Below are 14415 nucleotides of genomic sequence, written 5' to 3'. Positions count from 1 at the left end.
TCATTGAATGCATTTTGAACTTGGTGCTCATGCACATATTGACAGGTTACTTTGTTGGTGGTTGAGCTGGTGATGAAATTCAACTGTAGTGTGGTACGACAAAGGACCAAGAACAAGCTTACAGTTGTGTTTTGTGTAGCCTTCTTGTTCTTCACAAACCTTCACTGCACGTTTGCACATTTGTCTTCATAGAAAGCTATTCTAAGTCGGCTGTTTCTATTTTATTTTTTTTAGCACAACACTGTTCAACGCTACAACACTGCTTAGAGTTGTTGCAATTATTGTATGGCTTCCTGACCATGCAAGGCTTACAAGGAATCGACAAAAGAGACAGAAATCAATGCGCACACAGCACAGTGTGACAACACACGCATACATCAATACATATTGCCCAAGAGCAGGTTTTACAAGGGGTCAGAAACTTCTGCCTTAGCCACTCAATCATACTGGTTCATTGGTAGCATGGAGAGCAAAGTGTGTTGTTGTAGCAATGTACCATACAAAAACCCGGAAGCCATTTCTGTCATGAAAGGCCGTGAGCACATGATTGAGATTGAGGAAAGAACAAGATTAGGCTGTGGGGAGTGCATGTGTGTCACTTTGTTTCTCTTTCCTGTTTGTGCACCATTTCTTCTTCGCGGTTATAGCACCAACAAAATTGACCATCTTGCTGAACCTTTTGCTATTACATTTAAAGTGACATTGAGAGCTGAGATCATAAGAAGCCGACAAAGACACCAAGGACAGCGTAGGGGAAATTAGATGTACTCTTTAATTGAATTAAAGAAATGATAAATTAATGGCAATGAAAGTGGATGGAAGAACAACTGGCTGCAGGTGAGGAACAAACCCACGTCTTTGCATTACACATGCAATGCTCTTACCAGTTGAGCTACTGCGGCGCCCTTTTCCCATCCACTTTCTGGGTATTTATGTTTATTTACTACAACTAAACCTGGGAATGTGTTGGCTAGCGCCAAACCTCACGACCTTGACTGCAGATGTGGAAGATTTTTTTCTGTCGCAGGCGTCACGTGTATGTGATCTTTTTGGGTGAAGGCAAGTGGCTAATAAACCCACACATGCTACCTGAAGGCATCAATGCTGCCGGATTCGAGGCCTTGCTACATAACGAACGAGAGGAAACAACACTGAGGGCCCGAATATTATTAGTCGTATCATAAGAAGCCAACAAAGACACCAAGGACAGCATAGGGGAAATAACATGTACTTTTTAATTGCATTAAAAAATTATAAATTAATGACAATGAAAGTGGATGAAACACAACTGGTCACAGGTGGGGCACAAACCCATGTCTTCGCAGAGGTCAGGCCATTTAAATAATGATTCTGTGTTGATGTATTGCGAGTGACTGCATTAACTTAATACCTTTATTTGGCAGTGATAGTTTGTTGGAAACAATAATTTTAATATCGCTCTATAGTATTTTCATGGCAAGTATTTGCCATACTGTATCATTCTGATTATGTGCAAAAATTTAGAGCAACCCATTATAAAAGTAATGAGTCAGTACTGTGAGGACACAACTACAGTCAAGTAACCTCAGCATTCTTCTTAAGCCGAAGCTGTGTGCTGTGTTGTTATAGTATGTACAGTGGTGAACTAAATGATTTGACATTTTGCATTTTGGTTCTCAGCTAAACTGCTTAGAAAATTTGTGCTGAGTTATACTAAACCACTATTTTCAGACAGTAGGCTCTTTAACGCACTCTGTAATGTTAATTGCACCGCATAGCCCAGCGATCATAAGCATGACTTCTGTATTCCAAGGATGTATGACAAGAAAATTGCACAGATCAATCGGTACATCCAAAAATATGCATGCGCTGGTGAGAGGAAGTTCAATCATAATTGATGATGGTAGCAGAGCGAAAGGTTTGACAAGCTACTGCAAGTTTAACATATGAATAGGGATGAAAGGAGCCAAAAAGAAACAAACACACACACACGAACGCACGTACGCACGTGCGCGCACACAGACACAAAACAAAAACACCTACTGATAGCTTAGAAATGCAGGCAGTTGATTTCTGATAGAAAACCCCAATATCATATCATTCTGTTCACTACTGTATATAACAGCCAAGCTTGCTATATATAGCTAGTCCTAAATTTGCAGTTTTAGCTTGCTCGTGCCTATTCTATTTCTGCACTTCTGTCTTACTTGCACCTCTAGTTTTTTATTTCACATTTCATTTATAAATCTGCAACTTGCTTAAGATATTAAAGACTCCATCTTTAGTTTATGGTGTAGATAATAAATACTGTGATTTGTTTTATTTCTCTTTTTTTTCACTGTCGAGAATGCAACTTTATGTTTCTCACATTTGTTGGGGTCTCGGTGCTGGCGCCCGTTATTGCGAATGGGTCGCAAGCCCCAAGGGTAGCGTTGGCCTGGCGGCCTGGGGCACTGGAAGCATCCGAAGGTCCCGGCAAAGCATGAGAAGACTGGTAACAGAACAACTTGTTTATTCTAACATAGCAAAAGAGCGGCCGGTCAGGTCGACCGAAGTGGAGAGACGGGAGAGCACGTAACTCAACAGTACAAATCGGAGCCTCTCTCCTGGCGTCCGGGGGCAGCTGCTCTTATACTCTCGGCGTCGCGGGCCAGAAGGAAGGTCACGGGATGAGCCCACGACACGGCGGAGCATGAGCCCACGACGGCGCGCACGGTCGAGCCGAGAGACCTGCTGAACCGAGTGTAGTGACGCATCGCCAACCCGCCGACGGACAGACCGCCTGGCTCCTCACTTGGGGAGCTCCGCTCCCCGGCTGCCGCGCTTTGACAAGCGTGGGCACACACACACACACGCACACACGAAGACACGTGGCACTGAAACACGCCTGGACACGCTTGGCGGGGAGGCGTTGCGGCGGCGTCGAACGGCCCAAAATGTCCGCCGCTTTGAACGAAGCCCCGGCGTCCGTTGCATCCGCGCCGGCATTACCGCGCGTTGTAGGCGAAACGTAACACATTGCTTGTCGTCATGTGTGCTTCACTGTTTGATTTTCAGTTCTTGTGCAGTACGATCAGGTAGAATTAATTTCAAGGATTTTTTACATTCAGGAAAAGGACGACACCCTACGGTGGAGGCGGCCAGCAGTGGGTGAGGCGGAACTGCTATGTCTGCAGGCCCTATTGAGCCACACAGCCCTGCCTGAACACCGGCGAGTTCTGGTTGAAGAGCTTGGCGTGCTACCATTGCTGCAGCGAGTACTTCACGAACATGCGCATGACTTGACTTTGCACAGCCTGGTGGCTCAAATGATTGCCAATCTGGCCCTTGACTCATCACTACATGAGCATATCTTTCGTGCTGGTGAGCAGTTGCTGGCTGCTAAAGCTTTTGCCATGTATTACGAGGTAGAAATAATTAGGTGGCATGCAGGCAGTCTTAGTAGTCATCAAACACCATTGCCATTGAAGCGGTCGGAGTTAGGTTTGCCACCCCTCTTTTATAGTAAGTCAGAACAAGGATACTGCATTCTTCAATCCTCCTTTTCCATAGTCATTGAATTTGTCAGAACTCAGGCTGTAGTTCAACTTGACTTTAATCTCCCCATGCATTTTATCTTATCTTTTGTCAAGCTCTTCAGGGTAGCGAACTCTTTTTTTCACTTGAAGTTTACCTACACAGACAGCAAGAAAAGAACATTCACTGAAAAGTTGAAGAGTCTGTAGTAGTTAAGCACTACAGGCCACGCATTGTTCAATATGCTGCATCTGTGACGGGAGTTTGGCTCTGAGACTTACCAGGCCTAAATACAAGATAAATATTTGTCCTGACAGAGTCAGGTTGGAACTTGGGAATTTTCCTAAATCTTGGGGCAGTCCTGCTGAGGCTGGGATGATTGGCAACCATAGGTGAGATCAGACCACTTGATTATTAGTTGACTAACTGCAAGAACCAGCTGCAAGTTTTGGTGAGTTTGCAGCCTATCACAAAAAATTAAGGGCCACTCAGCCGTTGCTGGCAGTGGGCGGCTGGCATTTACTGATTTGCTATAGGGTGTACAGTGTTGGCTACTTTTAGAGGAAACACCTCGTTAGTATTCAAGAGCTCATAGCAGCTGATGTTTAGCAAGAACTCGGAAAAATATTTTTTCATTTACTGACATTATTGTGCATTGCATGAGGCACATTTCCTTTGTGAAGTAGAAGAAACAAAGTTATACCGCCTTGAATACTGATTACACATTTCTCATAAAAGTGGATGACCCTGTACATTGAGAGGTTCAACAGAGAATTAGTATTCAATGTCCCCTAAGATGTGTTATGTGGCTCTAGTGTTGCATTGCTATGTGCACCATTTTTTTTTTTCCTTTGAACATTGATCTTGTCAGTCAGCATGGTCATTTCAGGCAGAACAATAAAATGGCAAGACACATTGTTGCCTGCTGCCATAGAGGGCTTCAGTGTACTGGGAAGCTCAGTTTTATGTAGATATTTTGCGCATGTTAACAAGGAAAGTTCTTGTCTAACATTATTGTTTGTACAATATGTACTGCATCATTCCGGCAGTTCTTTTCAGCACTAAATAAGATGCCTCACTTGAGCTATTTATTGCATGAGTACCTATTTCAAGCATGCCTTGGTTGGTAGCACTTGGGATGGCAAAGCCATCACAAGCATGGGTGTGGGGCTGAACTTGCACGATCCTCTGGAGCTTCACCTGCTAGTGCACAAAAATCTAAACAAATCTATTTTGTTGTAATGGCATTTTGCTAATCCTAGCCTTCTTATTGAAACTTAACAAATTTTCTTATGGTTATGTGCTGACTGAAAAAATAACTTTAAAAATATGACTGTACAAACAAATAAGAACAGTGATAAAAGATTATGGATGTACTATGTTATTCAATTTATAGCCAAACTGGAATTTGTGTTTTGACAACTAGATACGGCCATCACATTACTTGTCTTCCCATTTGGTTCACAGATTTAAAGTCCACCTGTCATTTTCAGAAAGTAATAAAAAGTATAACTAATTTTTTGTTCTTTTGCTTTATTCAGGAGAAAAAGGAGCACACTAAAAGACCAAACATTTATGTAATAACTGCTCAGCATTAGAAAATCATAATCTATAAAATTTTATGGTCAGTGACAGAATTCACATTGCTATTATTATTTTTGCAGTGAGGTGATTTTTAAAAAACTTTTCTTGTTTGTTTATATTATAGAAATGTTGTTTCTTGGTTCAAAATATGCAACATACTTCTTTTCAACTGTCTGGATATGCTTCACTGGCTATAACGAAAACAGCTTTTATATTATCAAACTGGCACCTGCTTTGTGATTGCAGTAATCTTTGGGCATGCTCAGTTTCATAAAAGGAAATGTATTTACTGAAGGTCAGTGGGCATTCTTTGAAATTGAGTTGGAAAGCAGTGTAAAGCTAATCACTTCGATGCCCGTACAAAGTACCGAGAAAGGTATTCATTCACCGAGGCCCCCTTAAGTCATAGCTGATTACAATGGCTTTTGAGAAGCTGTTGCCTTTGGTTTCTCGTGGAACCTAACCTTGCTTCCTTTTGTAGGCTGGGTTGGTATATTGGCACGCTGGTTACGCTCTTCCGAAGTGTTGCTATCATTTCCTGCTGGCCGTGCTCTGGCCAACATGGACAAAGATTCACTGTTGCCCACGGAATATGAAGGTGGCATCTATCTTTTACATCCTCAGTACAGAATCAGGTATTTGCTATTTGCATTTCCTTGCGGTGCTTTGAGCATCCTTTGTTGTTCTGTATTTTGTGTGTCTTCTTGAACATTATCTTTTACTGACACCAAAATCTAAATGAATTATGTAATTGGTTTTCGGGCATGTTTGAAAACTTATGTAGTTCCTGAAATAGTAACTCCAATCATCATTCACAGTAGAAATACAAGTTGACACAAACAATGCCACATAGGGTAGTCGAAGTGTTTCTACATGGTGTGTCAAGTTCTTGGAAAACCCTAAACTCTTGACTTTGTCTTAGGTGCTTGCTTTATTTGATTCTGCAGGGAGCCATCTGTGTCAGCAGACATCATTTTTGTGCATGGTCTGCTGGGTAGTGTGTTCAAGACATGGAGGCAACATGACAGCCAAGATTTGGGCAAGCTGACTAAGTTGGAAAGCCTGCTGGAGCCATCAGTGTCAGCAGTTCGAAGCAGTGCCTGTAAAATAACAGTAGACCACACATCCCCTCGAGCGCTTGCAATGCATGAGAGGTACACCAAGTGCTGGCCAAAGGTAGTGTACACTTGTTGCGGTCTCATTCGAGTGGTGTGTTTAATGGCTGGGAAATCGAAGCTTCTATAGTACATCTAGGAGCAACTTCCTCTGGGGAAAACACGGGGAAGGCGGGAGATGGAAATTCAAGATGATGAGCAAAAAGAGAATACGGTAAAAGCGGGAGCCAACGTTTCGACAAGTGGACTTGTCTTTTTCAAGCCAACATATGCTTTCCTCGGCACAGTATATATAGGTAGGGTTCTTCTAAAGGGGAGAGCAGTTGATTCGGGTGGGCGCGCCAATGACAAAGAGTGTGTTAGCGGTGAGGGTGTAGAATTTAAAAGATAGGTGTGCTATTCAACATCGGTGGAGGAGTGTGAGATGTTGCCGTGTGTTTATTTCTGGAAGGGGCCCAAAGTGAGGGGGGGGGGAACTTATCTGCTCCACTGTAGGTGAGGGAGAACTCAGCTCACTCATATAGATCACTGAGAATGACACTTCACCGGAAACCTATTGATAGCCAGCAATATTTAGGCTACAACAGCCATCGCCCGCGACATTGCAAGCAAGGAATTTTAACGGAGAAGCGAAATGGATAAGAAGAATCTGCAGCGAAGACAATGATTATATCCATCACCTAAACAACCTTAAAGCAACACTAGTAGAAAGAAAATATCCACACGCTCCTCTTGACAGAGCTTAAGACGTCGCGTTAAGATCAGAGAAGCAGTCAGAATTAGCTAAGAAACAGCCTACGCCAGAATCTGAGAGACCACCAACCTTTATAACAACATATTCCGATGCCCTGCCACACATAAACAACATCCTATGAAAATACCACCCTATATTATCAAGTAACGAGCATCTGAGAAAAGCGTTCCCGGTGGTACCAAAGGTGACTTATCGACACGGCAGAAACTTTGAAGACTTGTTAGTGCACGCAAAAGTGAGCCAACATCATTCCCCCGTAATAAATGCATGTTGCCCCAGGTGCAAAACCTGCAGGCACCTTCAAAGTGACATTAAAATTAAAAGCACCACAAATAGTTATACACACGAAGTGAAAACTAGCTTTACTTGCACTGGTTCCGTTGTGATTTATATGCTTGAATGTTCCTTCTGTAAGAAACAATATATCGGTGAAATGGGACAATCAATGGACATCAGGCTAAACGGACATCGCGTGGACACAGCTAAAAAGCTTCCCAAAGCCGTCACCTAGCATTTCAAACAACTAGGTCATAACTTTAACTTAAACTCTACATCCTACAGTCAAATTTTCGTCTTGCACGAGACAGAAAATACAGAGAATGATACCTCATCCATAAGACTTTGCAACCAACAAGCATAAACGTTTCAAAGGGAGCTTTAGAATCTATTTGCTATGCTAAATTTCAAGCTATAGGCAATAACACTTAGTTTAGAACGACAGAAAGCTGAGCTAGTTGGTAAGGATTCATTATGCAAAAAGGTGAGGCATGCGGACAGGACACAAGAAAAGAGGAGTTCGGCGTTCGTGTTGTCCACTTCTCTTGTGTCCTGTCTGCACGCCTCACCTTTTTGCATAATGAAGCACTTAGTTATTCTTCATATGGTTGCTTAGTGTTTTGTTTTTTCTTTTCTTTCCTCCCTTTCTTTTATTTATATATTTATTCCATTTTGGTACTTTTTTTCCATGAGCATCATTTTCTGCCACTTCTTTTATTCTGTCTTTCAGAGAGACGATAGCTCACTGACCTCCAGCAGAGCAGATAATCCTATCCCCCTCGTCCGGGCCCCTTCCACAAAAAAAATATGCATGAACGGCTGGCACACGGCGCTACCTCACACTCCTCCACCAATGTTGAATAGCACACCTTTCTTTTCAATTCTACACCCTTGCCGCTAACACACCCTCGGCCGTTGCTTTGCCCACCCGCATTACTCCCTCTCCACTTTAGAACCCTACCTATATACACTATGCTGAGGAAAACAGATGTCGCCTTGAAAAAGACAAGTCCACTTGTCAAAATGTTGGCTCCTACTTTTACCTTGTTCTCGTTCTGCTCTTCCTCTGGGGTTGTACTAAAACATTTTACTACATATTGCACTTTTCATAGGTGACCTGTAGGCTTTAAACAGACACTAAAGAGCAGCTCTAAGTCAAATTAGGTATTCTTTCACAGCTCTTGTTCCATTGTTTGGCAGTAAAGGTTGGTTAGTAGCAGAGAGAATGAACCTAGTTCTCCTTTTTTCCTTTGCATACATACTGCAGTGCTGGTATGTTACATCATAGGGCATCAAAGTAATTTTGCTTGCCTGTGCCATTATTGTGCAGTGAAGTTGAGTTTTTAATCCCTCTAGAATGCAATGTAATCCATATTTTTTATAAACTATGTAGTAATTCTGAGCAGTTGCTATCAAAATCTATATCACTGCGAGCTAGCAAGGAAACTTCCTGGTGGTGTTGCCATGCACACCTGCCAGTGGCTCATTTGCTGTATTTTGCTGCTGAGCACGAGTTAACATGTTCAATTTCTGGCTGTGTTGGCTGCATTTAAATGGGGGCAAAAGAAAGAAGTGCTTGTGTATTTAGGTTTAGGTGCACATTAAAAAATCCCAAGCGGTCAAAATTAAGCAAGAGCCCTCCACTATGGTGTCCCATATAATCCACTGTGCAGTTTCGGGACGTTAAGAGGAGATGCTCCTCGAAAAAAAGTTTTTTTATATATTTGTACTAGAGATTTGAAAATCGACCCCCATATAGAGCATTAAAGTCAGATTTCAAATATGTGATTAGTTTCTGTGTAGCCGGTATAGTTCTTGAGGTATGTCCTACACAATGGCAAAATAGAGTGATTTTGTGGGAATTTTATTGCGTAATAAGTTTTCGCAAAAAGCTTTGTTGTGTAGCTTATTTAGCTCTCTATAGACCACTAAGTGCTGATATCTATTCAAAAAGCATCTATAATTACTGCAACTATGAAAAAAAATCATTTTCATCAAATGTTTTTTGCAATCACATGAAAATAACCTTGTACATTTAGAACTGTCTTATACTAACGAAATTTGGCATACATACTCTTGAAGGTATGTACAGTACTGATACCTACTTGAAATTACAATATCTCCCAGCATTAGTTGCAAATGTACAAGGTTACATTTAATGGAATCGAGGGAAAAAATTAGTTGGAATGCTCTAATCTTGTTGCATAGTTCTAGTAATTGTACATGCTGTTTGGCTAGATATCGGCACTTGGTGATCTACAAAGAGCTAAACGAGCTACAGCACAATGCTTTTTGTAAAAATTTAGTACATAAGAATGTGCCCACAAAGATGACTATATTTTGCCATTGTGCATTGCATAACTCAAACACTATAACAGATACACAAGAAGTAGTGACATATTTGAAATCTGCATATAAAACTCTATAATTGGCTGAAATTTGAAACCTCTAGTGCAAGTAATAAAAAAAAAGTTGTTTCGAGAAGCGTCTCCCCTTAAATCCCCTTTGTTAAAAAAAAAAAAAAATTTCACACGCAGTAAGTCTGATGTTTTTAGTGGCATAGAACTGTAATTTACCATTCAAACTAACCTTATAGCATTCCTTTTCAGTGTCGCTTTAAATGAAACTTAGTTTGTGACCATGAGTGAATGTAAGCAATAACATGTAAGGAAGAGCAGTACACCTGAATTTCTTTGTACTTTGCTGGAAAAGGCTTTGTGTAGTGTTTGTTTCATGCTCTCTAAAAGATTGTACACAGCTATGTTTCATCGGCCTTTACTGTGTTGCCTCAGTTGGTGTCTTGCGCTTCTTTCTTTAATTATGTCATGCTTGCATGCAGAGCTGGCTGGCTGAGGACATACCAAATACAAGGATATTGGCTCTAGACTATGACACTTACTTGAGTCAGTGGTCACCTAACTGCCCGCTTGAACCTAAAAAGTAAGTTCAAAGTGGCACCATTTAAATCCCCTGGAAACAAGGTTTACCAGAGGTAATTGTCTTGCACTTTGGTAGGCGGACACTTTTTTCAAGAGCGACTGACATGCTGACAAAGCTTCACCAAGCTGGTGTGGGAGAGAGGCCTATTATTTGGATCACACATTCAATGGGAGGTAAGCAACATAGGTTGGTGGCTGATTTTTGTGCTGTAACAGCTGTGTGTACTCAAGGCAATTATTTTCTTACATTAAGTTCAAAACACATTTTGTGAGCTTTAAGGTCAGTGAAAGGGTGTGTCTAGAAATGGTTTCTTTGGCTTTGCTGTTTCTTTGTTTTTTCCTTTCCTAGTTGGCACATCTCTGCAGTGGTTTGCTTTGCTGTTTAACAAGCACAGTAAGAGTTAGTAACACTACCTTGGTTATTATTGCTTCTGGTAATGGTTTTAATATTTCCCTGTCACTGTTGTGCAACATTGTTTGGATAATAACTGCCACTATTCAGTAAATAATGTACTGTCCCCCCCACCCCCCTTGAGAAAATGTGCTGTTTGCCACCACAGAAGCTTAGCAAAACACATTGAGTATGAGATATTATGGAAAAATGGAAGTACTATCAGCGTGAAATTAAATGTGAACAGCGGAGCACGTGACCAAAGCGTAACTGAAGGTATAGTGCGTGCCATCGACCAGTCATCACCATTGGCAGGCGCGCACATCCGGTTTGACTGCACTGCGTGATGATGCTCCCCCTGTACTATGATATTTTCATTGCTGTTCTGGTTCTGTTTTATTTGAACGTGAGAAAAGATTACAGCACAGTAATGATGACTGTGCAAACTGTGCCACGCACACTGCTGTTCACATTTCATTTGACCCCACTACCACACACAGTTTCACTGCACTGTGTGATAATATTCACCCTAAACAGTGATATTTTAGTTTCTGTTTTCTTTTATTCTTCTTTTTCTTTTCTCACTATCAAATGAAAGAGAACCAGAGCAGAAACAAACATATCGCAGTATAGCATAAGCATTATCACGCAGTGCTGTCAAACCGGATGTGCACGTCTGTTGATGGTGATGACTGGACCATGTGCACTATACGTTCAGTTATGTTTCAGCCGCTCGCTCCACTGTTCGCGTTTCATTTGATGCCAGTAGTACATACACAACATGTGCCAGTGCAAAAGTGTGGATTGGCTTATATAAGACCTTATACAAAAGTTGCTGATTGGAAACCTAGGTACAATGCACAAGGTTCAAGGAGACCTGCTGGGAAGAAGCCAGCTGCAGCATCATGTCCTACATATTAATGACATTAAATACAACTCAGTGTGTTGTGTTGCAAGGTACATTCATCGCGCACAACTTTACACTTCTTTTTTCCTTAAACAACCAAGTCGTCAAACAGTTAACAGTTAGGGCACGCTCTTAATTAAAGGAAATTTTAAGCATGCACCACTTACAGTGAGGCAGTTGCTTTACTTTACTAACATCTGCCCTATTCTGGAATATGGGTGTACTATGTGGGAGCCCCATACTCAAATACTAATTAACAAAACTGAAGCTATTCAAGATCATACGGCACATTTTGCAACAAGAAAACATTCTATGTCAAGCAGCATTGCTGACATTAAACGTAGCCTGAATTGGGATAAGCTCACCACTTGTTGAAAACATTTTCACATCACATTCATTAGGAGTGCCCGCAGGGGCGTCTGCGTGAGCAGGCGTTTGGTGTGTTGCAACACCCCGTACTCGAGCACACGAGGGTTGGACCCTCCCGCGTGTAGCCGTGCGCAGCTTAGCCGTGTCCGGGAAAAGGGGGATCCTGGGGGTTGAGCCGATGCCGGGTGTTCGGACCTTTAAGGCTGGAGGCAGCACACCTCTTTGGCCTCTGCTTCACGTAGACAGCACCCCTGGACTGACCCACCCGGGGGAAATCGGCATTCGCCTCTTCCCGTCTTCTCTCCTCAAATCTTCGTCTTTCTCTCACTTTCTGACCTTTCCTGTGTTCTTCTCTCTTCTATTTACTTCCTTTCTCCTTGGCGGCAAGGGTTAACCCTGTGTGGCTATCCTACCTTGGGTACACCACATTTGGTTATAGTGAGAGTGTATGACTGGCGTCGTGCAGACTTGTATGCAAGCTCTGTCGTGTACCCTCGTTGGGCTCCGTGGTGGGCGGTCGGCGCTGTTGCCAAATTTTTATGTATTTTCATGGAAACTTCTTTCCTCCCACTTCCTGATCACCCTCCCTCAGAAACGAGGGCGCACCGAAGATCTCTTCCAGTTTTTCGGACGCCAAATCCAGAACTTCCCCCGCTTCCACGTTATTCACTCTGAAAAGTCGGACAAGCCAGTGCGAACCATTTCACCGTTCCTTGTTTCAAAGTCGTTGAGTGATGTTTTTGGTCCAGATTACAAGGTGTCGAGGATGGCAAGCGGTGATCTGCGCTTGGAGCTCCGTGATCAGAAGCAATATGAGAAACTACCGAAACTAGTGTCATTTGGGGAGACCCACATAACAGTAACCCCGCACCGTACAATGAACACCAGCCGCGGTGTTGTGTCGGACGATGATTTGCTTGAGCTGACTGAAGCGGAACTCCTGGAGGGCTTCAGTGAGCAAAATGTGATCAATGTCAGAAGAATTAAGATGAGGCGGGATGGCAAAGAAATTCAGACGAAGCACCTAATAATCACCTTTGGTTCAAGTGTCCTGCCTGAGTCAATCGAGGCCGGGTACACCAAGCTCCGTGTTAGGCCATACGTGCCAAATCCCCTCCAATGTTTCAAATGCCAGCGTTTTGGCCACAGTTCGCAGAGCTGCTGAGGCCACCAAACATGTACGAAGTGCAGTGCCCATTAACATATTTTTGAAGCTTGAGAGAACTCTTTGCATTGTGTAAACTGTGATAGGGAGCACGCCGCATACTCACGGTCATGCCCGTCTTGGAAAAAAGAAAAAGAAATTGTCACGATCAAAGTCAAAGAAAATATATCTTTCAAGGAGGCACGTAGGCAGGTGTCATACCTGCCTTAGAGCAGCTTTGCCGATGTGGCACATCAGGGGCCAGTGCCATAACGGCCTCCGGCGACTGTCCAGCCCACACGCAGTGAGCCGGTAATGACGTCATCCGGCCCCCCGGCGGCTGCAGCTAGCGCTGTTCTGCCATCCCAGAAGAAGGGATCACCGACCTCTAGTCTGGTGGCCCCAAAGGTCTTGTCGAACGTGCCAAGGCCTTCACGGCAAGCACAGCGCTCGGAAGAGCGCTTGTCCAGCGCCTAAGGAGCAGCGAGCTTCTCTCGACCCCTCCAAAAAAGACAAAACTCGCATCACGCCGCCCGTAAGGGGCCCTGTGATCTAACCTTTCCTTTCCAGAACACACAGTATCAAACTCTGTCAAAACGGATACATAAATTATGCAATGCAATGTGAGAGGTCTCCTCCTCAATTTTGACGACGTAACCGAACTTTTACACAAACTTAATCCAAATGTACTGTGTGTTCAGGAAACGCACTTAAAAGCTACACAGACAAATTTTCTCCGGTCATACACTATTTTTCGTAAGGATCATGACGAGGTTAACACCTCATCCGGCGGTGTAACCGTAATTGTCAATAAAACTGTTGCTTGCCAACACTTGCCCCTTCGGACGTCCCTCGAGGCAGTTGCAGTTCGAGCGATTCTTTTTAATAAATTGGTAGCCGTCTGCTCTATCTACATACCTCCAAACTATCACCTCAGCGAAACAGAATTCTACAAACTTATTGACCAACTTCCTGAGCCGTTTCTTATTGTCGGGGACTTTAATGCTCATAACAGTCTCTGGGGAGATTCCAGGACTGATTCGAGGGGTCGACTGATCGAATCCTTTCTTGTTACGTCCGGTGTGTGCCTATTTAATAGGAAAAAACCCACCTACTACAATATTGCGCATAATTCATACTCCTTGATATATTTAGCGCTTGGATCTTCCATACTCTTTTCTTACTTAGAATGAAATGTTATAGAAAATCCATTTGGGAGTGACCACTTTCCGATAACTTTAAACTTACTAACACGACACGACATTTGTCCACAGGTACCTCGCTGGAAACTTGACTCGACTGATTGGAAGTGTTTTAAGGAATCTACTTGCTTATCACAAGATTTTATACGCTATTTTAGCATAGATAACGCTGTAGCATATTTTACCGCTTTTATTATTGACGCAGCTGAAAAGTTCATTCCACAAACAAATGGTCACTC

At 42.8% G+C, this 14415-nt stretch overlaps 1 protein-coding gene across 6 annotated transcripts in view; it reads left to right on the top strand.

The window, feature by feature from the left end:
- LOC126545920 (protein SERAC1-like) overlaps positions 1-14415 on the top strand; it is a 43586-nt gene that overhangs the window by 13015 nt on the left and 16156 nt on the right. For all 6 annotated transcript variants that reach the window (XM_055061363.2, XM_055061362.2, XM_050193969.3 and 3 more), the window contains exons 6-10: positions 3090-3342; positions 5561-5714; positions 6027-6255; positions 10064-10164; positions 10240-10337. In XM_055061363.2, the coding sequence (XP_054917338.1) occupies positions 3090-3342; positions 5561-5714; positions 6027-6255; positions 10064-10164; positions 10240-10337 (835 nt within the window). The remainder of the gene's footprint in view (positions 1-3089; positions 3343-5560; positions 5715-6026; positions 6256-10063; positions 10165-10239; positions 10338-14415) is intronic.

The sequence above is a fragment of the Dermacentor andersoni genome, chromosome 1 (assembly GCF_023375885.2).
Source record: "Dermacentor andersoni chromosome 1, qqDerAnde1_hic_scaffold, whole genome shotgun sequence".
NCBI lineage: Eukaryota > Metazoa > Arthropoda > Arachnida > Ixodida > Ixodidae > Dermacentor > Dermacentor andersoni.
This window is presented reverse-complemented; position numbering and strand designations above follow the sequence as displayed.